Here is a 24741-nt window from a genome sequence, read left to right as displayed (position 1 = left end):
TAAACTGCTGATCAAAGTGTTTAGTCATATACTCCTACAAAGTGAATCAAAGACGTTTATGTTTTCAGAGATCGATTGCTAGGTACAGAATTACAGTTGAGGAGTGTCTGCGATTTAGAGAACGTGAAAGATCAATCACTACTGAAAGTTGAGATTGTGACAGACAACTTTCAACTTGGTAGGCGCATTTGTTCCAGCAACGTATGGTTACCTGTTGCCAGAAGGGCAGGCAATTCCTCCGCATATACGTACTAATATCATGGATGCGAAAGTAAGTCTGCCTGTTAAGTTTTCACGACTAAACCGCTGAACCTGTTTCGATAAAATTTGATATGGAGTTAGCTTGAACCCTGAGGAAGAAAACAGGCTACTTTAGAAACTGTGTAGGGCAAGATATTTTAATTAGTTTGGAATGCATATGACCCCACTCTGGGCAGCGATCGTTGAATATAAACAATGGAGGAAAGAAATGCAATCTTGTGGTTTACTAAAAAATGGTTCAAATGGCTCTGAGCACTATGGGACTCAACTGCTGAGGTCATAAGTCCCCTAGAACTTAGAACTACTTAAACCTAACTAACACTAAGGACATCACACACATCCATGCCCGAGGCGGGATTCGAACCTGCGACCGTAGTGGCCGCGCGGTTCCAGACTGTAGCGCCTAGAACCGCTCGGCCACTCCGGCCAGCTGTGGTTTACTGTTCAGTATTTTTTTAAATAAAATTCTTTAAAAATTATATAGCTTGCTATTATTTTGTTGTTCGTCGGTGCCTCAATAGAGGACACCACACGTCTCTGACGTCACGTTTTCTTCAAATTCAACCATGTAAGCAATGGCTTCAGTTCATGTTAGTCTCCTGTATGCTCTACATCAACCAATATTATTTACCACGTGACACTCTGGACTAAAGTCACTTGTGTGACGCTTATTTCTGCACGTACAATACGTTGTTAAACACCTTATATTCCTTCCTGATTCTCCTGTTCTGTATTTTTTAGCGCTGAGGATGAATATGTAATTGAGTCTGCTGTAATAGAACGACAGATTTCGTGACCGATTGCTGTTCTTTTCTCCATTGTCTACGGGATACTTGTTGACTTGAAGAATATTAAGCCAATTAGAGAGAAGTATTTGCTCTGTGAAAAAGGTACTTACTCTTTTGAATGTTATCATATTTGTTAAAGCGCCATTATTGGTTGATATGTTCTACATAATACGATTCAATGTAATGAATACAATGCTTATACAATCCTCAACGTGTCTAATCCACACGTCCGTACTAATATCATTAAATGCAAAAGTAACCCTGTCTGTTATGTTTTTACGATTACATCGTTGAACTCAGATCGACAAAATTTGGTACAGAGATAGCTTAATCCTGAGGAGGAACTTAGGTTAGTTCAGGAGATAAAACGCCTCTAAGAGGGTGAAGTAGGGAACCAACACCTTTTAAGTCAGTGATCGTAAACCATGTTAAAAACTTAGTAAATTCGCTGCATAATGTACAAGTTGTAGAATGCACAGGTACTGCAGCAGCAAGATGCATTGGTACTCGCTCCCGCCCTTGCCCCTCTGCACACACTACGTTGTGCGCTGGGGCACTTGGGAGGGCGCACATCACAAGCTGTGCTTATCCTAACTGGCAGACACTGGATGGTAGCTGACGTTATTGCACATACAGTAGCTTACTTACTCAGCTACAGTCGTCATAACAAAACCGTTGATGAGTTCAGTAAGTAGGATGCTGTCAAATTAAAACCAACACCTCACACAATGGGGCCGAGAAATGGTTCCATTCAAAAGTAATCACCACACGCATTAAGACATTTATCCTACAGGAGACGAGACGATCGACTGCTGTTCTGTCGAATGCAATCGGTCGCTCATAGACCCACAACATCGCCCACGCTTGCACTTCCTCGTTCAACTGAAACTAAAGTCCATGCTTGTCTTTCTTCAGGTCGCCAATGATGTGAAAACCACATGGTGAACTATCTGACCAGCACTTCTCAACCAAATCGCTGAGGTTTAGCCTTCGTTCAATTGATAGGGTGTGGGACGTATTATCGTGCAACAGAATGACTCTGTCCGACAGCATTCTGACAGCCCGAGAGCAAATGACAAAGCAAACAGTGGGAACATCCCACACCTTCCCCGCCAAATAAACCCAAAGCACAAGTTCCAGTTAGGTCATGATGAACTCCTTCTTTGGCTACAGAGGCCTCGAGCATGGAGCCACAACCAATGCGTAGCACTCTGAAGACTTTGCACAAACGGTGATGCGCTATAAAGTAATAACACCCAGGAATGCTGTCAGACGGAATCATCCAATTCCACGACAATGTCCGTCCGCACATTGACTGCCAACTGGACAAAGGTTAAGTGCCAGCGATTTGATTGGGGAACGCTGCAACATCCTCCGTACAGCCCAGAACGTTCACCGTGTGGTTTTCACATCTTTGGCGACCTGTAGAAAGACATTTGTGGACGTCGGTTACAATCGGATGCAGAAGTGCGAGAGTGGTGCGGCTGTGGAGTTGTCAGTGGTCGGTCGCCTTCTGCGAAACAGAAGGATAAACGTCTTAATGCGTTTGGAGATTCCTTTTCAATGGAATCATTCCATGGTCCCATTGTGGTGGTTGTTCGGTTTCACTTGGCAGCTCCTTGTAAGATCTAAAGTGGACACAGAAACTTTGAGAACATATCGCCCCCGACCCCCTTCTGATTCCATGGCACGGCTCTCAGATTCCACACAAGAGATTCACATTACATCGATTTAAAGCAAGACATCATGAACTTTTTTGGGTCCGTAATTCTTTGTGTACTGTGTGCTTGACCTGTGGTATAAAGGTTGTTTCAGTCCTATGTATTCTTCTTTTTGTAACAAGATTCGCAGATGCAATAAATACAGCTTAAAACCAACACATATTCCTCTCCAAAGTGAAAGATTCACCTACAGTGTGGCTAAGCTATTTCTCCGCAGTTTCCTTTCTCCCCAGAGTGCCAGTTTTGCAAGGCGAGCGGGAAAGTTTCGGTGAAATTTGGAAAGTAAGATGGAGACTGGCGGTAAGGAAACTGGGTGGGCGCGTCGTGGGTCCCGGACAGTTGGTTCGGTAAGAACACCGTCCGCGAATGGTGACGCTCCACGATCGACTCTCGGACCGACACAGTTTTAACTTTCAGGAAGTTTCAAAGAAAAATTCATTCTGGAATAGCAGCAAGACTAGCCGTCAAGCACACAACATATCGTAGTGAGGTACAGAAGGCGTGCTTCAGAGCCGCTTGGAGGGCAGAGGTGGGCAACTCCGGGCCCGCCGCCTTGACCGCTGCAGTGGCACCGCCGGCGGATCACTGACCCGCGCGCCGTGACCGCCTGTGATTGCGGGCCAGGCTAATACGTCTTGATAAGCGCGCCGCCCCACCTGTTGAGCGGCTGATAGCTGCCGCCGCCTCCTCCTCCTCCTCCTCCTCTTCTTCCTTCTCCTCCACCCCCGCACTGGAGGCGCCGCGGCTGCCGCGTCTGCGCGTCCGTCTTCGCCGTGCCAGCTGCCGAGACAACCACCCGCCCGTAAGCTGGGAATATACGCTCAGTGCCTCACGGCATATGTCCATCTACATATACACCTATAATCTGCAAACCGTGTGAAGTTCATGGCAGAAAGTAATTCTCATTACGCCATTTCTTGCAGTTCCAATCGCGTGTCGAGCGAGAAGAACCACGACTGTTTTAATACCTCTGTGCGTGCTGTAACTAATCCAGACTTTTTGTTGAAGTAATCAGCAACCAGTTGCGCAAAAGAAATGTTATTCCTTTATCGGTTTCGTGCACCTAATGGCCGCCTTCAGAAGGATTATTGGCGATACATTCCTTATTATTCTTAATGTGGTCGGGGTTTTGAGTATTCTCAGTTTGTTTTTCCTGTAGGAGTAGACGGTTCTTTGCGTCTGTCTTGACTACTTGTACAGGAGAAACAACCGAAAGACTCTCAAGATCTCCAACCAAATTAATTTTAATAAGAAATGTGTCGCCAACAAGACTTCTGAAGAAGGGCACTACGTCCCTGAAACTGGTAAAGGAATAAAATTTCTTTCGTGCAACTAATTGCTGATTCGTTCAACAGATAGGAGCACAGTTGCTGAAGATGGATAAAATACTAATCCATTATTTATACGTCATAATTACATCCTATCATCTGAAAATCTAAAACAGGCTATACAATCACATTTCCTTGGCTAGTAATAAATTTATATATTAACTATTTATTTCTGATACCTTTTAAATACTACAACTACTTCAATTACTACAAAACTAAAACAAAACCCTTAACCAGTTACCGATCTACTAATACTGCTATAAGCCCCACAGAATCTGTTCTCTGTTTGTTTATTTCTTTCGGTGCATTTAACTTGTTTATGGTTGTTTCCGCTGCTGGATCCGTCCTCATACTGCCAGTCTCATTAGCCAACGATGGGGATGCTGTACTTTTCTAGATCCCTCACTTAATATTGGAATGTCATGTCAAATGTTCGTGGAATAGTTGGCGTCTATCTTCAGACACCGGCCAGTTCATGTTTTTGAACACCTCCAATGATGCTCTCCCAGCCGACCGCGGTGGCCGAGCGGTTCTAGGCGCTTCAGTCCGGAACCGCGCTGCTGCTACGGTCGCAGGTTTGAATCCTGCCTCGGGCACGGATGTGTATGATGTCCTTAGGTTAGTTAGGTTTAGGTAGTTCTAAGTTCTAGGGGACTGATGACCTCAGAACTTAAGTCCCATAGTGCTCAGAGCCATTTGATGCTCCCCCATGGGTTAAATAAACCACACGTGCTGCCTTTTTTGTAACGTTGCATATCCCCAGGTACTCCTATTTGGTACAGATCTGACACACATAAGCATTGGGCTGCACTGATGTTTTGTAGGTAATCTCCCTTATAGACTGTGCTTTCCCGGTTTCCTACCAATTGGTTGAAGTCTCCACCTGTTTTACCTACAGATGAGACTCTGTGATCATTCTATTTCATATCTCTACAAACAGTCAGACTCACGTACGTGTATGAGGTGAGTGATACCAGTTGTGACATAGTGATATTGTATATATGAAGTCTTCACGGGTTGTCAGCCGAGTGGCGTCGTCGTCTCGTAGCAACGTTTCGATGGAATGCGTCTCCATTATCTTCAGGCGAAGATGATGGCAACCGTCGGCACTATCCCTTTGAATATCTACGACCATGCAGCATTCATACCTTGATCCATATGTATTCCCTAAGCTTATGTTCGCTACAAGTACTGGTAGAGTTTGAAAGCTTACTATTTATCCTGACAGTTGTCAAGTGCATGGTTACCACTACCTTTGAGTACATTCCATCCACCTGAGATGTGACTAAAAACTCTGCTGTTGCTCTAAGAAGTAATTAATCCCTGAGACCTGTCGACAAACATCCTTCGGTAGTAACACTAGCTCACTAGCTACCACACGACAACAGACTTTGATACTTGCCCTGGAGTACTAAAAGTAGAAAGCAAGCAATTTACGTAATTTTTGTCCCACTTTATCCCGCCATGTGTGCGATATCGACTTGTTCAGGACGATGTATTATCGTCACCAAACCCTAATATTTTATTGCGCAACAGTTATGTCCCTGTGATATGGTTACACTTGAAAATCTTATTAAACGCTATTTTGAGTCAGATAATTCTTGATTCCTCTACCCTTGGGGTGAACAATCATAAGGTGCAGCAGTGCATGGAGAGGGCAAAAATTGAGAAAGCAACCTTGGTTAAAATTTGTGATTTATTACAGTAATCAACAACCCATATGAAAGAAACATGAGCTGTTACTATACCAATTCTAAATTGTACAGTCCCTTATTTGCATGGTAATCACACTTAAAGAAGACTATAGGGGAAATCCAGCGCGATTATTTCGAAGGCAAAGACTTGGAGACTGGGAATGCATTCAAAAAGGAGAATAATTTTGCACTGACAACAGAATAATCACACACAACATAATGACTAAAAGAGACAGTTCCCTCTCCAACACCTCCACCACCAACGAAGCACCCAATTGATGGAGACTGAGCTACAACATAGCTGAATTCGATGTCAGAGCCTTTCGACTAAAACTGATACATTCCCTAACTACCATCATATTTTTAAATGAAATTAAGAAAATTGTAGTTTACTGTGTGTAAAACCGCTTACTGTACTCAGTACAAAACCTGTGTTCACAATATATTTCCTTTGTTCACATATGGTGACAAGGTCACACGTACGTTCCTACGCCAGAGACACAACAGCTACTTCAAATTTGACCATAACATTCACATCATACTCCTTGCGACTACGAATTGACCAATGAAGACAATAACTTGGACTAGTTGCAAACTGTCTTTCTTCTACACCAGGCTCAACACGTGAAATCATCAATCTGCTTATGTTGTAAAAATGGATTGACATCAGCACCGTTATGCTCGCAAACTGAAGGAAACACTTTTTTTTAAATTAATGCGAAAGAACCTCGAGTAAATAAACACCAATGCCTGTGGCACATGGTTGGTTCAAATGGCTCTGAGCACTATGGGACTTAACTTCTGAGGTCATCGGTCCCCTAGAACTTAGAACTACTTAAAGCTAACTAACCTGACATCACACACATCCTTCCCCGAGGCAGGATTCGCACCTGCGACCGTAGCGGTCGCGCGGTTCCAGACTGTAGCGCCTAGAACCGCTCGGCCATCCCGGCCGGCATGGCTCATGGTCGGTAGTGGTGTGAACAATGGAAGAAGTCAAATTCAAACATCCAAGATTCGAAGTAAGAAACAGTCTCGAATATTTAACGAAATTAATGAAGTGATTTTCTAACAAAAGTCAAGTATCTGTCCTCAATAATCGAAACAGAAATTGCGCCACAGTACGCTGCAAGGAACATTCATGCTTACCAGCCCGGTGGCTAAACCCAGAATGTCTTTCAAAACCACGAGCTAATGGCCGTTGCCGTGAGGTCACGTTTCCTTAAGAAGAGAACAGCAGTGTTGGCACTACTCTACCCCAGAGCACAAGAAGGTCTCTGTTTTCCTCACTGCCAGATTTGAATACATATATCCACACATTCACAGTTGCAGAGATTATTTTTGGATATGAAATGGACGAGAAAAGGATGCTTGTTTTTAAGCATAATAAGTATTTTCGCACCTTGCGTGTTCTCCTACAAAGAGACTACAACGGACGGAATACGATCTGTGCAACCAGCTATGCATGAGGTTAGTAAGCAATGTTATACAAGAAACATGAAAGTAATTATCACCTCGAAAAAGTCAGCTGCGACCATTAAATTTGGTGGTGATGTTACACCTTCTTTAGATATTCATCCTTCAATGGGAGACGGTTTTTTTTCCAACGATCCATGACTTGGCGGAGACCTTAATTGTGCAAGATTGCCTTTAGGCTATTCGGGAAATGTTTCAAGTCGAAAAGTACCTCGTCGTCATTCTGGGAATGGCTGCCACGCAATGGTTCCTTTATCTCGGGAAAGATAAAGAAGGTACTGGGTGTCATGTAAGTAGAGTATGGCAGTGAGGAAAAATCTGATAGCGGAAAGAAGCAATATGAGTATGCGTTTCCGTGTACTGTGCAGAATGAGCTAGGGCGTTGTCGTGAAGCCCTTGGACAGCTTCCCATGACACAACCTCCCGTATCCTCGGGAAGAGAGTCCGTAGTTTGCTCCTGCGACGGTTTGACTGTTACGAGTGTAATCTGTCAAGTACCATACCATAACAGTGCCGTAAACAGTAAGCATAATGATTGGATCTACATCTTCTTCGGTGGTGGTGAATCCAGGCGTTTCCAATGCTTCCTTTCCTCCGTTGCCTTGGAATCATAGTGATACATCTCCTACAACACTCGTCCATGATGATCAGGCGGCTAAAGAAATCAGCAGCTTTGGCCTGAAAGAGCTGCAACATGTCCGCTGTTACCTCGGTTTGATGGCTTTCTGAATGAGTGGTGCAGTCGCAGTACTCAGTGTGGTGCGGGGGGAGGGGGCGGGACGAGGGGGGGGGGGCGGGGGGAGACGTCAATCAGTACAGGTAATTTTATTTTTCTGTCACGGTCACAGTACCCGGACGCCTGCCACAGTACACGGGATGCTCACAGATTATATTGTCAGCTGCTATGTTGGTCGCAAATATACATGAACGTGTCGGTATTTTGCCACTACAGGGCCCAGCACTTCCCTGAATTACATCTATGCGGGGCATTTTTTTGCTTGACATAGGCCGACAAGAGCATATTTTGAGAATGAGATTTTCACTCTGTAGCGGAGTGTGCCCTGATATGAAACTTCTTGGCAGATTAAAACTGTGTGCCGGACCGAGACTCAAACTCGGGACCTTCGCCTTTCGCGGGCAAGGGCTTTACCACTTGAGCACTTGCCCGCGAAAGGCAAAGTTCAAAGAAAACTTGGGTCTCATTTCAAACAGGTACCCCACTCATAAGTTACAGTCGGTGGTGACTTTAATCTACCCCCGATATGCTGGAAAAATTATACGTTTAAAGTCGGCGACAGGCATAAAACGTCATCCGAAATTGTACTCAATGCTTTCTCAGAAAATTATTTTGAACAATTAGTTCATGAGCCCACTCGAAGCGTAAAAGGGTTTCGAAAGCATAGTTTTCTACCTTAGCAACAAATAATCCTGGACAAATAGGGAGTATCATGACGAATACATGCATTAACGACCACAAGGCAGTTACTGCTAGGCTGAATACCGTAAAACCCACAACCATCAAAAAGAAACGCCAAGTACATCTGTTTAAAAAAGCTGATAATGCTCATAACGCCTTTTTAACAGACAGTCTCCACTCCTTCCTATCTGATCAAAAAATGGCTCTGAGCACTATGAGACTTAACATCTGAGGTCCTCAGTCCCCTAGAACTTAGAACTACTTAAACCTAACTAACCGAAGGACATCACACACGCCCATGCCCGAGGCAGGATTCGAACCTGCGACCGTAGCGGTCGTGCGGTTCCAGACTGTAGCGCCTAGAACTGCTCGGCCACTCCGGCCGGCCTATCTGATCATGTAAGCGTAGAAAAGACGTGGAATGATTTCAAAGAGATAGTATTGACGGCAACTGAGAGACATATACCAGATAAATTAATAAGTGATGGTACTGATCCCCTACGGTACACAAAACGGGTCTGATCGCTGTCGTGGAAGCAACGAAAAAAGCATGCCAAATTTAAAAGAACGCAAAATCTCCAAGACTGGTAATGTTTTGCAGAAGTTCGAAATATAGCGCGTACTTCAACGCGAGATGCTTTTAATAACTTCCACAACGAAACTCTGTCTCGGAATCTAGCAGAAAACCCAAAGAGATTCTGATCATATATAAAGCACATCAGTGGCAAGACGGAATTAGTACCTTCACTGCGCGGTAACAACGGTGAAGCCTGCCACTAGAGCAGAGTTATTAAACACGGTTTCCCGAATGTCCTTCACCAAAGAAGACGAAGTAAACATTCCTGAATTTCGTCAAGAACAACTGCCAAGATGAGAAGCATAGAAGTAGACATCCTCGGTGTAGGAAAGCAGCTTAAATCACATAATAAAGGCAAGGCCTCCGCCCCAGATTGTATACCAGCCATGTTCCTTTCAGAGTATGCAGGAGTAATCCGCTGAATTACAGACCCATATCGATAAAGTCGATTTGCAGTGGGGTTTTGGAAAAATACTGTGTTCGAACATTATAAATTACCTCGAAGAACACGATTTATTGACACATTTTCAGCACAGATTCAAAAAACGTTGTTCTTGTGAAACAAAACTAGCTCTTTATACTCATGAAGTAATGAGTGCTATCGACAGGGGGTGTAAAATTTTCCATGTTTTTGGATTTCCAGAAGGCCTTCGACACCGTTCCTCACAAGCGTCTTCTAACCAAACTGCGTGCTTATGCAATATCGCCTCAGTTGTGCGACTGGATTCGTTATTCCCTGCCAGAAAGGTCACAGTTCGTAGTAGTGAACGGAAAGTAACCGAGTAAAAAAGTAGTAATATCCGGCGTTCCCCAAGGAAATGTTAGGCCCTCTGTTGTTCCTGATCTATATTAACGACATAGGAGACAATCTAAGCAGCCGCCTCAGATTGTTTGCAGATGATGCTGTCATTTACCGTCTTGTAAAGTGATCAGATGACCAAAACGAAGTGCACAATGATTTAGATAAGATATCTGTAGGGTGCGAAAAGTGACAATTGACCCTGAATAAAGAAAAGTGTGAAGTTATTCATATGAGTACTAAAAGAAATCCGCTAAATTTCGATTACTCGATAAGTCACACAAATCTGAAGGCTGTAAATTCAACTAAATACTTAGGGATTACAGTTACAAATAACCTAAACTGAAATGATCACGTAGATAATATTGTTGGTAGAGCAAACCAAAGACTGTGATTCATTGGCAGAACACTTAGAAGGTGCAACAGGTCTACTAAAGAGACTGCTTACACCACGCTTGTCCGCCCTATTGTCGAGTACTGCTATGCGGTATGGGATCCGCCTCAGGTGGGACTGACGGATGTCATCGAAAAAGTTCAAAGAAGGACAACTCGTTTTGTATTATCGCGAAATAGGGGAGATAGTGTCACAGACATGATAGGGGAATTGGAGTGACAATCATTAAAACAAAGGCGTTTTAGGTTGCGACTGGATCTTCTCATGAAAGTTCAATCACCTGTTTTCTCCTCCGATTGCGAAAACTTTGTATTGGAACCCATCCACATGGGGAGAAATGATCATCACGATACAGGAAGAGAAATCAGGGCTCCAACAGAAAAATTTAAGTGCTCGTTTTTCCCGCGCGCCGTTCGAGAGTGGAATGGTAGAGAGAGACAGCTTGAAGATGGTTCATTGAACCCTCTGCAGGCACTTTATTGTGAACAGCAGAGTAATCACGTAGATGTAGATGAGTACTGTAATTTCAGAATCCGACGGTGCAGGTACGGCTCGGCAAGTGGACATAATACTACGAGAGCATCTTCACTTAACAGGCAGAAAGAGTCCCTACGCCGAAGCTCACTAAGTCAGTTCAAGAACGGACTGGTTTAATTATCGCAAAACTCGGGTGGCAAAGCCTGGTCGCCGGCCGCAGTGGCCGAGTGTTTCTAGGCGCGTCAGTCCGGAACCGCGCGACTGCTACGGTCGCAGGTTCGAATCCTGCCTCGGGCATGGATGCGTGTGATGTCGTTAGGTTGGTTAGGTTTAAGTTGTTCTAAGTTCTAGGGGACTGATGACCTCAGATGTTAAGTCCCACAGTGCTCAGAGCTAAGCCCCCTTATACCACCTTCTACGGACTCACCGAGATTCACTGAGACATTTCTGGAGGTTTAGTACGAAAGGGGGAGAGGGTTCTTGCAACCCCCTGCACGTGTCCCAGAGGTAATGAAACGAATGATCATCCTTTATTTTTCATTTGTGATACATACTTTCAGGAAACACTTCGTTTGTATTAATGATTACAAATATTTGACATTAGATAGATCATTCCAGATGGCAAGCTTTTTAACATTACATACAAATTCGAGTGTCATATCGCTTCTCCTATTTCTGATACGGTGTGGAACAGTTTTCGCACAAAACAATGTGACAAGTCATACATGAAGTCATTGTTCTAGTTTCCTTCTTTCTCTTAGCACGTCCAGTGCACCTTCTTCTTGTTCCACTTTCAGATGGTGGACGGTCCTCAACAGATCTGTACGCAGTACTTGAGCTTCCAACATCTCTCATCCTTTTGCGAATCGCGTCTTTCTTTCTCAGTGTAATCGTTTTCTCTGCAAGTGAGATAAGAAAGAGTTGATTTAGAAACGAAAAAGTTTAGCACTGCTACTATGGCAAACTGATATTTCGGTTTTTTAGTCAGTTCTTAGTAAGAAATTGAAACGTCTCTCATTACGGAGACCAAACATTTACTGAAAAATACCCGTTATTCAAAACTAAAATACTGGTATCGCATTTAACCGGCCGGTTTTCCCATCTCTCATTTTTGTAGGTAACCAGTTAATAACAATACGGTGTTGCAGTGCCTGTGTTATACTGATTACCATTCAAAATTCCTTTGGACATGCATGCATCAAACGTATTCGCAATTGCGAATAAGAACTACCGTCGGCTGTAGAATGGAATGACGACAATGAAAATTTGTGCCGAACCAGGACTCGAACCCGCATTTCTCGCTTATCGCGAGCGGTTATCTTACCTTTTTTAATCAGAATGATTTGGTACTATCATGACACTTCAGTAGACCATAGTCAAATCATCATGTAATATAAGCTGCAAATGGGAGAAAAAATTATTTATGATAACAGAATAAGAGAAAAGAAAAGAATTAAAGAAAAAAAAACAGAACATAGCCGACAAACCACCACCAAGCTCACATGAAAAGTATGAACTATTATTCGTCTATGGTTTTTCTTAATAATTTGTTAATTTTTTATTTTGTGTTTTTTATTTTTATAGTTCGTAATAGAATCTACAAGTAGAAGGAAAACGAAACCAGATTACATTCGAAACAGCAAAAGAAAATCCAAATTTGATTGCAAAAATTGTCGACGCTCATGTGTATCTACACTTCATCTATACACTTTTTACAGTAGAACTGAAGCGATGCTGAGTCAATACACAAAACAAAACGAACAGTGAAACCAGGAGAGGACAAGCCGAAGCAAATCAGATGCGAACATACCAGAACCGAGCGAGGTGGCGCAGTGGTTAGACACTGGACTCGCATTCGGGAGGACGACGGTTCAATCCCGCGTCCGGCCATCCTGATTTAGGTTTTCCGTGATTTCCCTAAATCGCTCCAGGCAAATGCCGGGATGGTTCCTTTCAAAGGGCACGGCCGACTTCCTTCCCCATCCTTCCCTAATCCGATGAGACTGATGACCTCGCTGTCTGCTCTCCTTCCCCAAAACAACCCAACCCAACTTACCAGAAAAATTAAATTAATCAACACCTTGCCGACAGAAAACAAGATTCAACATGCTGGCGAAGAGGGCTCGATATCGAGTCATTCGCTAGCATATCCAATAGGCAGTGATTATGTACTGCATGAAGTTAATGTGATCTTCCCTCTTGCCTTCTACAACATAATGAACGAAATGTCCCAGCAACCACATAACGGTATGGGTTTTCAACCGTGGAAAGAAAGATGTCGGTAGTGTATGCAGTGAGGAAGGCCAATTGTGTGCTGATCCAAGGCCAGTTTGCCGTATGACCTCCACAAGTAAAGCGATGTCGTATCGTATCTGGAGACTTACAACGACTACATAAATCCGTGTCACTAACCCCAATACGGAAAAGTCGCTCGTTCGTTGGAATCAAGTTATTTACTACCTTATACCACGAGGAAGGTACGCAGATCGGCAAAATCTGAAGACTGATATTGAACCAAACTGTCGTCCAGATGGTATGCGGCGATTCTCTTGCAACGAGGTTCAGGCAAGGGACTGCTTCCCATCGAGTCTTTAGGAATTTCATGGTGAGGACAGGTCTCCATAAGATGTCAGCCCCTAAATAGCTCACCGCAAGATAGACGTCACGAATGTGTTTTAACTTGTAATTTATTGGACCAACATCAATAGGGGGCTCAAGACTAGCAGGACCGACACAGAGAAATAAATGAGACGTGAATGTGTGAGTTTCTTGAGTCATCATCAAAACAGTACGCCGCACATATAGCGTCTGCGTCTTCCTCCGTATATCAGTCAGGCCTAACCCCCAAAGGAGCGAGGCTTCGTGATCACCTCATACCGTAAGCGAAATATACGTCTCTTTCATAATAAACAACCAGACAATTGTTGTAGTTTCTTCTCCATCATCGAGGGAAGCGGATGAACTTGGGCTACGTAATAAGCCTTCCATAAGGCATATACACTCCTGGAAATTGAAATAAGAACACCGTGAATTCATTGTCCCAGGAAGGGGAAACTTTATTGACACATTCCTGGGGTCAGATACATCACATGATCACACTGACAGAACCACAGGCACATAGACACAGGCAACAGAGCATGCACAATGTCGGCACTAGTACAGTGTATATCCACCTTTCGCAGCAATGCAGGCTGCTATTCTCCCATGGAGACGATCGTAGAGATGCTGGATGTAGTCCTGTGGAACGGCTTGCCATGCCATTTCCACCTGGCGCCTCAGTTGGACCAGCGTTCGTGCTGGACGTGCAGACCGCGTGAGACGACGCTTCATCCAGTCCCAAACATGCTCAATGGGGGACAGATCCGGAGATCTTGCTGGCCAGGGTAGTTGACTTACACCTTCTAGAGCACGTTGGGTGGCACGGGATACATGCGGACGTGCATTGTCCTGTTGGAACAGCAAGTTCCCTTGCCGGTCTAGGAATGGTAGAACGATGGGTTCGATGACGGTTTGGATGTACCGTGCACTATTCAGTGTCCCCTCGACTATCACCAGTGGTGTACGGCCAGTGTAGGAGATCCCTCCCCACACCATGATGCCGGGTGTTGGCCCTGTGTGCCTCGGTCGTATGCAGTCCTGATTGTGGCGCTCACCTGCACGGCGCCAAACACGCATACGACCATCATTGGCACCAAGGCAGAAGCGACTCTCATCGCTGAAGACGACACGTCTCCATTCGTCCCTCCATTCACGCCTGTCGCGACACCACTGGAGGCGGGCTGCACGATGTTGGGGCGTGAGCGGAAGACGGCCTAACGGTGTGCGGGACCGTAGCCCAGCTTCATGGAGACGGTTGCGAATGGTCCTCGCCGATACCCCAGGAGCAACAGTGTCCCTAATTTGCTGGGAAGTGGCGGTGCGGTCCCCTACGGCACTGCGTAGGATCCTACGGTCTTGGCGTGCATCCGTGCGTCGCTGCGGTCCGGTCCCAGGTCGACGGGCACATGCACCTTCCGCCGACCACTGGCGACAACATCGATGTACTGTGGAGACCTCACGCCCCACGTGTTGAGCAATTCGGCGGTACGTCCACCCGGCCTCCCACATGCCCACTATACGCCCTCGCTCAAAGTCCGTCAACTGCACATACGGTTCACGTCCACGCTGCCGCGGTATGCTACCAGTGTTAAAGACTGCGATGGAGCTCCGTATGCCACGGCAAACCGGCTGACACTGACGGCGGCGGTGCACAAATGCTGCGCAGCTAGCGCCATTCGACGGCCAACACCGCGGTTCCTGGTGTGTCCGCTGTGCCGTGCGTGTGATCATTGCTTGTACAGCCCTCTCGCAGTGTCCGGAGCAAGTATGGTGGGTCTGACACACCGGTGTCAATGTGTTCTTTTTTCCATTTCCAGGAGTGTATATCCAGTATTCGGACTTCCTGGAGAAGAGTAAGAGAACGCCTTTCTTGCTTAGTATCGCTCCCTGAATTTTGTTCATAACGGACTTCCAGTTGAGCGTCGCCATTTTGAGTGGACAACGATCAACGGTGATACCGAGAGAAGTACGCCGATGCACCGCAGTAGCCCATGGTTCAACCGCGTCATCAAAACCTCGCAAGGGAAGAAGCTTGCATTTACCTTCATTAAGTTTTGCACCTGAACTACGACAAAAATCGTTGATTACAGCCTTCAGCCGGGGTATCTCAGCAAGATTGCGGAGTAGAACCATCACGTCATCCGCGTATGCACGAACTGCTACAGTTCGGCTGGAAAGCGTCCAACCTGTCAGCTGGGATGCTAATATCCGAAGGAGGCGCTCCAGAGAAAACACAAACAAAGTCATTGACAGCGGGCTTCCTTAAGGCGCTCCGCTACGGATATTTATTGGGGGCGTCAGTTGGCCATTAACAACCACCGAAGCCGAAATACCCCCAAACAGATTTGAGAGCATCCGCCGTGTGTCAACAGTCAAACCAACTGCCTCCAGAATTCGAAGCAGAAAGTCGTCATTAACACCATGAAATGCCTTATCGAAATCTAGAAAAGCAAGGGCACAAGGAACGGACGTTACAGAAGCAACCGAAACCACATCACGACACTCGACTATAGGAGTAAGAATGGTACCACCAGGTACGCAGCTCTGATGTTCTCCATCAGAGCCGACATCCTGCTATTAACTGCCCTTGCCATAGTCTTATAATCAAAGTTTAACAAAGTAAGTGGGCGAAAGCTGTCAGGGGCAGCTGGTCCAGTGCGTTTCTGGATTAAAACAATTTTTCCCACTTTGAACGAGGTCGGCACGACTCTACCCTGTAACACTTCATTTAAAAGGAAGGTAAAGGTAGCACCCAACAACGGCCAAAATTCCTTGGGAAGTCCATCCAGACCCGTGGACTTTTGAGAAGGCGATCCCACCGTAAGTTTGTAAACTTCCTCAGGCTGAAAGGCAGTTAAGAGCGTTGCATTATGTTTACGTGTAATTGTCGTATCCAAGATGCTGACAAGTGGGTCGGAAAAGGGTTCATTGGACTCATCGATTTCACAGATGTCTACGTACTACTGGTGTAAGACACGCACTATATCAGCTTGCGCCATTGCGGACGTCCATGATTTGTCGTGAGAGAATGAATACAAGCCCGTCGTCGACGGGTCTGATGCCGAAGCAAATGATACAAGGAAGTCAGTTCTTCCGTCACCAATGAACGCGGCTTCGATCGGATTTTCAAACCTTCCATTTGTATTCTCTTCATGTTCAACAATTTTACTTTTACACGCCTAACATCTGCAACTCGCAGAGGGGCGTGATCCGAAGCAACATAAAGTTAACGCAGGATGGAATAGTAATATTCATAAGTTCTCCGAACGTCTCGCGCTTTGGATACACAAAAAAAGTATCAAAGTTTGCCTGAGTCTCTGTTTTGCTAACTGTGTCCACCAGTCAAGGGTGGAAGAGTATTTCCCAGTGGACCGTAGAGTACGCTCTCACACGACTCGCATCACGTCATCGAGAGAGGGGTCAGCTAGGTGGGCGACGTTTAACATCCGCCGAGTTCGAACCAATTTGACTGGTTGCCGTTCAAGATTGAGAGTTGTGGCCACAGCACAGCGATCCGCAAAGGAAGCTGGGATGACTTCAACATTAAAAATACTATCGTTGAGGCAGTCTGATAAGTAAAACCTATCTAACCTGCTACTAGAAGACGCAGTAAAGTGGGTAAATTTAACTAACGTCGGGTATTTACATATGCAGACGTCTTTCAGGCGTAAGGAGCGGACCAATTCACGTAATTCACGAGATAAATTAAAATTAGGAGGTTGATCTACAGGACGCAATACACAGTTAAAATCACCAACCAACAGAATACCCGGAGGACTCTTACGCAACAGATAAACAATATCCTCTTTATAAAAACGCGAACGATCCACCGCGCGACCAGTGCCAGAAGGGATGTATAAAAGAACCAAGCTAAGATTAAGAAGTTGAGAACCTATGCCCGGCCACAATCCAACATTTCCACCTTAGCAATACGAATGCCTTCGCGAAACAATAAGGCGGTCCCCGTAGATTATTCGGGTGCTACATGAAAGACCATATGAAAACCAGGTAAGAAGAAATTACTAAATAACACCTCCTGTAAGAAGACCATGTGCGCACATGAATCATAAATTAACTGACACAGCCAATCGCAGTCCTGATTCCATACGATTAACGTTTAAGGACAGGAACGTGTAGGCATGGGTCATTGATCACAGCTGGACAGGGATGTACGGAACCACCGAGTAGAATTAAGTAAAAAGCTGAGAGAAAGTCCATTGCGGAATCCACAGAGGAATCAGACATCGGGGGACCAGAACCCCCGTCATCGAAACCTTTTTTCTTAGATTTCCAACTTGCCACCGCACGGTCAGGTTGTATACGCTGTTTCTGTCGGCTACGTGGGATGGCGGCCTCTGCAGACGGGGGTGTGGGAGGGATCATAGGCACAGCTTCCTGGCTCTCAGAACTCGGGTCATGTAGTGCAGTTCCAGTCACTAAGGCGGAAGAATGCTGTGGAATTGCCAATGCAACAGGTGATACTTGGTCGCTAATTTTATTCTCCTTGGGATTTGCTGTAATCGGCAAATGCAGGAAACCGTCGGCGGCTGAAGACGAAGGAGCACGACATTGCATCGTCTCAGACTGTAAAAGAGGACACAAAGACGAAGAGGGGGGGGGGGGGGGGGAGACTCCGCTCCCTCTCCACACACAAGCAGCTCAGAAGGGGTCACCCCGCGAGCACGAGGGGTGCTGGAGATAACTTCTTCGCCTCTCACCGAACCAAGCACTGAAGGTATCGTAACATCGAGAGCAGCAGGGGACACAGTCGATGCGGAGGGGGCTGGCGCAGAAGGCACAGCCAAATCCTCACCATCACCATCCTGAGTGCGACGTCCTTTGTTTGTCGCCGTTATGGGTTCTATCCTGGGGCCAATAGGATTCCGAACCTGTCACGGAGGTAAAGGCGGAAATTCATTGACACGATTATCAGAACTGACTGTTGATTATAATCCGAAGCAGAAGTAGGCCCGACGGCGGGAGTGGAAGGAACAAGATCAGCAACCGTCAATTTGCGACGCTGCAATAATGACTGCTTTAATACAAAAACCCTCCGCGGACAATTAAACTGAAAGTGTCTAGTTTCATTACATAGGAAGCAGGTTCCCTCTTGACCAGTAGCCCGCATCTCGTGGTCGTGCGGTAGCGTTCTCGCTTCCCACGCCCGGGTTCCCGGGTTCGATTCCCGGCGGGGTCAGTGATTTTCTCTACCTCGTGATGGCTGGGTGTTGTGTGATGTCGTTAGGTTTAAGTAGTTCTAAGTTCTAGGGGACTGATGACCATAGATGTGAAGTCCCATAGTCCTCAGAGCCATTTGAACCATTTTTTTTTTTCTTGACCAGTATACACGACACGGACGCGGTAACCACACACTTGTAAATGCGATGGAAGATTGCGTTTAACATGCATTTCCACGGAACGAATTCCACTGTAACACTGTAATCAGTGTTGAGTAGACCAGCGCTCACGGCGGACGTTTTTCACGTTACCATATGGAGTCAGTATGTCGGTCAGAAAGTTGTCATCAACTTCCGGTGGGAGGATGAACACTCGAAGATTGGTATATTCGATTTCAGCATCTACGAGGGACACCATACTAATGGAATTATCGCGATGCTTGAAAGGGACTTGGGAACCATGTCACGATAGTAATCTTCCAACGTGAAAGGGATCCACAAACTCCACGTAAAACACGAACTCGTCTGCATCAAAATAAGCGGTGTGGTTCAAAAATGGTTCAAATGGCCCTGAGCACTATGGGACTCAACTGCTGAGGTCATTAGTCCCCTAGAACTTAGAAATAGTTAAACCTAACTAACCTAAGGACATCACAAACATCCATGCCCGAGGCAGGATTCGAACCTGCGACTGTAGCGGTCTTGCGGTTCCAGACTGCAGCGCCTTTAACCGCACGGCTAAGCGGTGTGGACCTGATCACAGTTCACATGAATTGTATCGCCAAGCCAGTCGTCGATTTCTAGAGACCCGGGTTGTACGTTTCGCGTTGTTTTATCGAGAGGAAAGCTCACTGTACCTTTTCGTGGAACACAAGTGGAAACGATGGTAGCCATAGCGAAACGGCCGACGCCGCTGCAAGTAAACGAACACAAACAGGCAGCAAAGGCGGAGCGGAAGCGCTACGATTCACTCGGCAGACAGAACAACACTAACGAGGAAAACTCCACACAAGCGACGCTGCGGAAAGTAAAATAAACAAGAACATTCCCGCTCGGTGCTGAAAGCGGAATTGCCATTCGGGTATTCGTGCACGGGTCACGGCCAGACCGAAACTTCCATATGTCGCGAACCATGCGTCTAACACCTGTACTCGTACGTCCATCGTGCATATTCTGGTACAGGTCAGACGTTGTATTTGAAAGCCGCTTGCCCGGTATCGGCAGATAAATACGATATTGCAGTGCCTGTGTCATTCTGATTACAACACAAAGTTCCTTTGGACATGCGTGCTGACCTGTACGGCAATATACATAATGGATGTACGAGTAAAAGTCGTAGACGCATGGTTGGCTACATTGACCGTGACCGAGCCTAATATCTCACGAAATAAGCCTCAAACGAAAAAACTACGAAGAACGTAACTCGTCTAGCTTGAAGGGGGAAACCAGATGGCGCTATGGTTGGTCCGCTAGATGGCGCTGCCATAGGTCAAACGGATATCAACTGCGTTTGTTAAAATAAGAACCCCCATTTTTATTACATATTCGTGTAGTACGTAAAGAAATATGAATGTTTTAGTTGGACCACTTTTTTTGCTTTTTGATATATGGCGCTGTAATAGTCACAAACATAAGGCTCACAATTTTAGACGAACAGTTGGTAACAGGTAGGTTTTTTAAATTAAAATACAGAACGTAAGTACGTTTGAACATTTTATTTCGGTTGTTCCAAAGTGATACATGTACCTATGTGAACTTATCATTTCTGAGAACGCATGCTGTTACGGCGCGATTACCTGTAAATACCACATTAATGCAATAAATGCTCAAAATGATGTCCGTCAACCTCAATGCATTTGGCAATACGTGTAACGACATTCCTCTCAACAGCGAGTAGTTCGCCTTCCGTAATGTTCGCACAAGCACTGACAATGTGCTGACGCATGTTGTCAGGCGTTGTCGGTGGATCACGATAGCAAATATCCTTCAACTTTCTACACAGAAAGATATCCGGGGGCGTCAGATCCGGTGAACGTGTGGGCCATGGTATGGTGCTTCGACGACCAATCCACTTGTCATGGAATATGCTATTCAGTACCGCTTCAACCGCACGCGAGCTATGTGCCGGACATCCATCATGTTGGAAGTACATCGCCATTCTGTCATGCAGTGAAACATCTTGTAGTAACATCGGTAGAACATTACGTAGGAAATCAGCATACATTGCACCATTTAGATTGCCATCGATAAAATGGGGGCCTTTATCCTTCCTCCCATAATGCTGCACCATACATTAACCCACCAAGGTCGCTGATGTTCCACTTGTCGCAGCCATCGTGGATTTTCCGTTGCCCAATAGTGCATATTATGCCGGTTTACGTTACCGCTGTTGGTGAATGACGCTTCGTCGCTAAATAGAACGCCTGCAAAAAATCTGTCATCGTCCCGTAATTTATCTTATGCCCAGTGGCATAACTGTACACGGCGTTCAAAGTCGCCGCCATGCAATTCGTGATGCATAGAAGTATGATACGGGTGAAATCGATGTTGATATAGCATTCTCAACACCGACGTTTTTGAGATACCCGATTCTCGCGCAATTTGTCTGCTACTGATGTGCGCATTAGCTGCGACAGCAGCTAAAAACTTGGGCATCATCATTTGTTTCAGGTCGTGGTTGACGTTTCACATGTGGCTGAGCACTTCCTGTTTCCTTAAATAACGTAACTATCCGGCGAACGGTGTGGACACTTGAATGATGTCGTCCACGATACCGAGCAGCACACGCCCGTTGGGCATTTTAATCACAATAGTGATACATCAACACGATATCGACCCTTTTCGCAGTTGATAAACGGTCCATTTTAACACGGGTAATGTATCACGAAGCAAATACCGTCTGGACTAGCGGAATGTTACGTGATACCACGTACTTATTCGTTTGTGACTATTACAGCGCCATCTATCATAAAGCGAAAAAAGTGGTCCAACTAAAACATTCAAATTTCTTTACGTACTACACAAATATGTAATAAAAATGAGGGTTCTTAATTAAAAAAAAACGCAGTTGATATCCGTTTGACCTATGGCAGAGCCATAGGTCAGGCCAACCATAGCGACACCTGGTTTCCCCCTTCAAGCTAGACGAGTTTCGTTCTTTGTAGTTTTTTCTTTTGATGCTTATTTCGTGAGATATTTGGCCCGGTCACTATCAATGGACCACCCTGTAGAAGATGGAGTCTGGGAGTGAGACGTGCACGGATAGGGAAATTGTAAGGCAACGGATCGCGATAAGCGGGAAATCCGAGTTCGAGTCCAGATCCTGCACAAATTTTCATTGTCGTCATTCCATTCTACAAAAAAATGGTTTAAATGGCTCTGAGCGCTATAGGACTTAACTTCTGAGGTAATCAGTCCCCTAGAACTTAGAACTACTTAAACCTAACTAACATAAGGACATCACACACATCCATGCCCCAGGCAGGATTCAAATCTGCGACCGTAGTTGTCGCGCGATTCCCGACTGTAGCGCCTAGAACCGCTCAGCCACCCCGGCCGGCATTCCATTCTACAGCTGATGGTAGTTCTTATTCGCAGTTCGGAATTCATCTGATGAGTTAATAGTAAGGTCGCCACGTATGCAGCTCTAAGTGCCGCTCCACAGTGTCTGTAGTGGCTCTTGAACAACAAAGCTTGACGACCACTGCTATAGATCGATTGAGTTTTACTTCGCTAATAACATTTCGCGTATTAATCTTCATTGATTGCATCCCGATTACCCCCATTCATTTCGTGTCACTCAAATGTATTCCACTAACCGACGAATTACGCTCAGCTGATGAAGAGTCCTTTAAACACTCGCGTTACTGGAGCACAGTAGCGAGGTTGGGACCGATCGATCTCGGACAAACGGCACCTGCCTTTGTGACGATTGTCGGTACGCGCCGGGGGACGAGTTATTTCGATCGGCGCCGCCTTGCGGAGCAAAGTGCGTGGGCGGTCGCTAGGTGGGCGTGCGTGGCTGCCGGCTACCGGCTGGCGGCAGGTGCGCCGATGATTTAGTGGCAGTAGCGGCGGCGGCGGCGGCGGCGCTGCGCGGGTCGAAGCCCGGGTCTCGCGGGTGCGCGCCGCAGTACGCGCCCCATCCCACTGCCCCGGCCGCCCCCACCCCGCCCCCAGCTGGCGGCCCCACCCGCCCCCAGTGGCCGCCGCCGGGCCCGGGCTGCGGTGCCGTGGGGTGGGGTGAGTCAGCGCCGGAGCGTCGGTACAGTCGCGGCGCGCTCGCGATAGAGCACCGCCACACGGGGGCAGGTGCCGGGCCGCGCCGCCGCTGCCTCCCAGCCCTCGCAACTAAACGTTACACTGAGATGACAAAAGCCAATGAGATAGCGATGTGCTCACACACAGACGGCGGTAGTACCGCGCACACGAAGGATGAAAGGGCAGTGCACTGGCGGAGCTGTCATTCCTACTCAGGCGATTCACGTGAAAAGGTGTCCGACGTGATTATGGCCGCACTACGGGGATTAAAAGACTTTGAACGCGAAATGGTTGTTGGAGCTAGACGCACGGGGCAATCCATTTCGGAAATCAGTAGGGAATTCAGTATTCCAGATACAGGATGACAATTATTCAACCACATGAAATAAAGTCGTCATAATTCCTGAACGGTTTGCGTTAGGACGTTCAAACTGCACCGTAGCCCGCGGGAATGAAGGGCATTGTTGATGTGAATATGACTTGGTTTACCTACAAACCCACTTTCATTTGGATGGCTTTGTCAATAAATTTGTGCGTTTGGGGGACTGAGATTCCGCATTTCGCGATCGAGAAGTCCCTTCACCTTCAACGTGTGGCTGTTTGGTGCGCAATGTCCACTCACGAAATAATCGGTGCGATATTCCTTCACGGCACGGTGACTACCGAACGGTACGTGATGCTATTGGAAGATGATTTCATCCCCATTATCCAAAGTGACCTTGATTTCGACAAGATGTGGCCGGCCGTGGTGGCCGTGCGGTTCTAGACGCTGCAGTCCGGAACCGCGGGACTGCTACGGTCGCAGGTTCGAATCCTGCCTCCGGCATGGATGTATGTGATGTCCTTAGCTTAGTTAGGTTTAAGTAGTTCTAAGTTCTAGGGGACTGATGACCTAAAACGTTAAGTCCTATAGTGCTCAGAGCCATTTGAACCATTTTTGAACAAGATGTGGTTCATGCAAGATGGATTTCGACCTCATCGAAGCAAGGGTGTGATGTCCTGGAGGAGCACTTTGGAAACTGCACGCTCCCAGAGGCCACTGGCATGAGCCTCGATTGGCCTTCATGTTCTCCAGATCTGAACACATGCGACTCCTTTTTAGGTCTTAGGTTAGTGGTCTTTAACGTCCCGACGACAACGAGATCATTAGAGACGGAGCGCAAGCTCGGGTTAGGGAAGGATGGGGAAGGAAATCGGCCGTGCCCTTTCAAAGGAACCATCCCGGCATTTGCTTGAATCGATTTTTAGGGAAATCACGGAAAACCTAAATCAGGATGGCTGGAGACGGGATTGAACCGTCGTCCTCCCGAATGCGACTCCTTTTTCTGGGGCGATATTAAAGACAAGGTTTGCAGCAGTAGCCCCAAAACCACTGCCGAACTCAAAACAGTCATTCAGGAGGGCATCGGCAGCATCGACTTTCCGACACTTCAGCGGCTCGTGCAGAATTTCGCTATTCGCCTTCGCCACATAATCGTCAGTGATGACATGCAGCCGGCCGCGGTGGTCTCGCGGTTCTAGGCGCGCAGTCCGGAACCGTGCGACTGCTACGGTCGCAGGTTCGAATCCTGCCTCGGGCATGGATGTGTGTGATGTTCTTAGGTTAGTTAGGTTTAAGTAGTTCTAAGTTCTAGGGGACTGATGACCACAGCAGTTGAGTCCCATAGTGCTCAGAGCCATTTGAACCATTTGATGACATGCATATCGAAAATGTCATAACCTAAATTAGATTATCTGTATTGACCCCATGTTGTATTAAGTGTGTGCGCGTCGT

General features: G+C 46.3%; 1 protein-coding gene across 1 annotated transcript in view; it reads right to left on the bottom strand.

Annotated features, from left to right (window-relative positions):
- Window positions 1-3395: 3395 nt before the first annotated feature.
- The window catches only part of LOC124803140 (translation initiation factor IF-2-like), a 94627-nt gene continuing 73281 nt past the window's right edge, over window positions 3396-24741 (bottom strand). Inside the window, exons 2-3 of the mRNA XM_047264320.1 lie at window positions 22740-23057; window positions 3396-3550 (exon numbers count right to left, since the gene is read on the bottom strand). Of these exons, the coding sequence (XP_047120276.1) occupies window positions 3396-3550; window positions 22740-23057 (473 nt within the window). The remainder of the gene's footprint in view (window positions 3551-22739; window positions 23058-24741) is intronic.

This window comes from Schistocerca piceifrons, chromosome 6 (genome assembly GCF_021461385.2).
Source record: "Schistocerca piceifrons isolate TAMUIC-IGC-003096 chromosome 6, iqSchPice1.1, whole genome shotgun sequence".
Lineage (NCBI taxonomy): Eukaryota > Metazoa > Arthropoda > Insecta > Orthoptera > Acrididae > Schistocerca > Schistocerca piceifrons.
The sequence above is the reverse complement of the archived record's forward strand: the minus strand, read 5'-3'. Positions and strand labels throughout refer to the sequence as shown.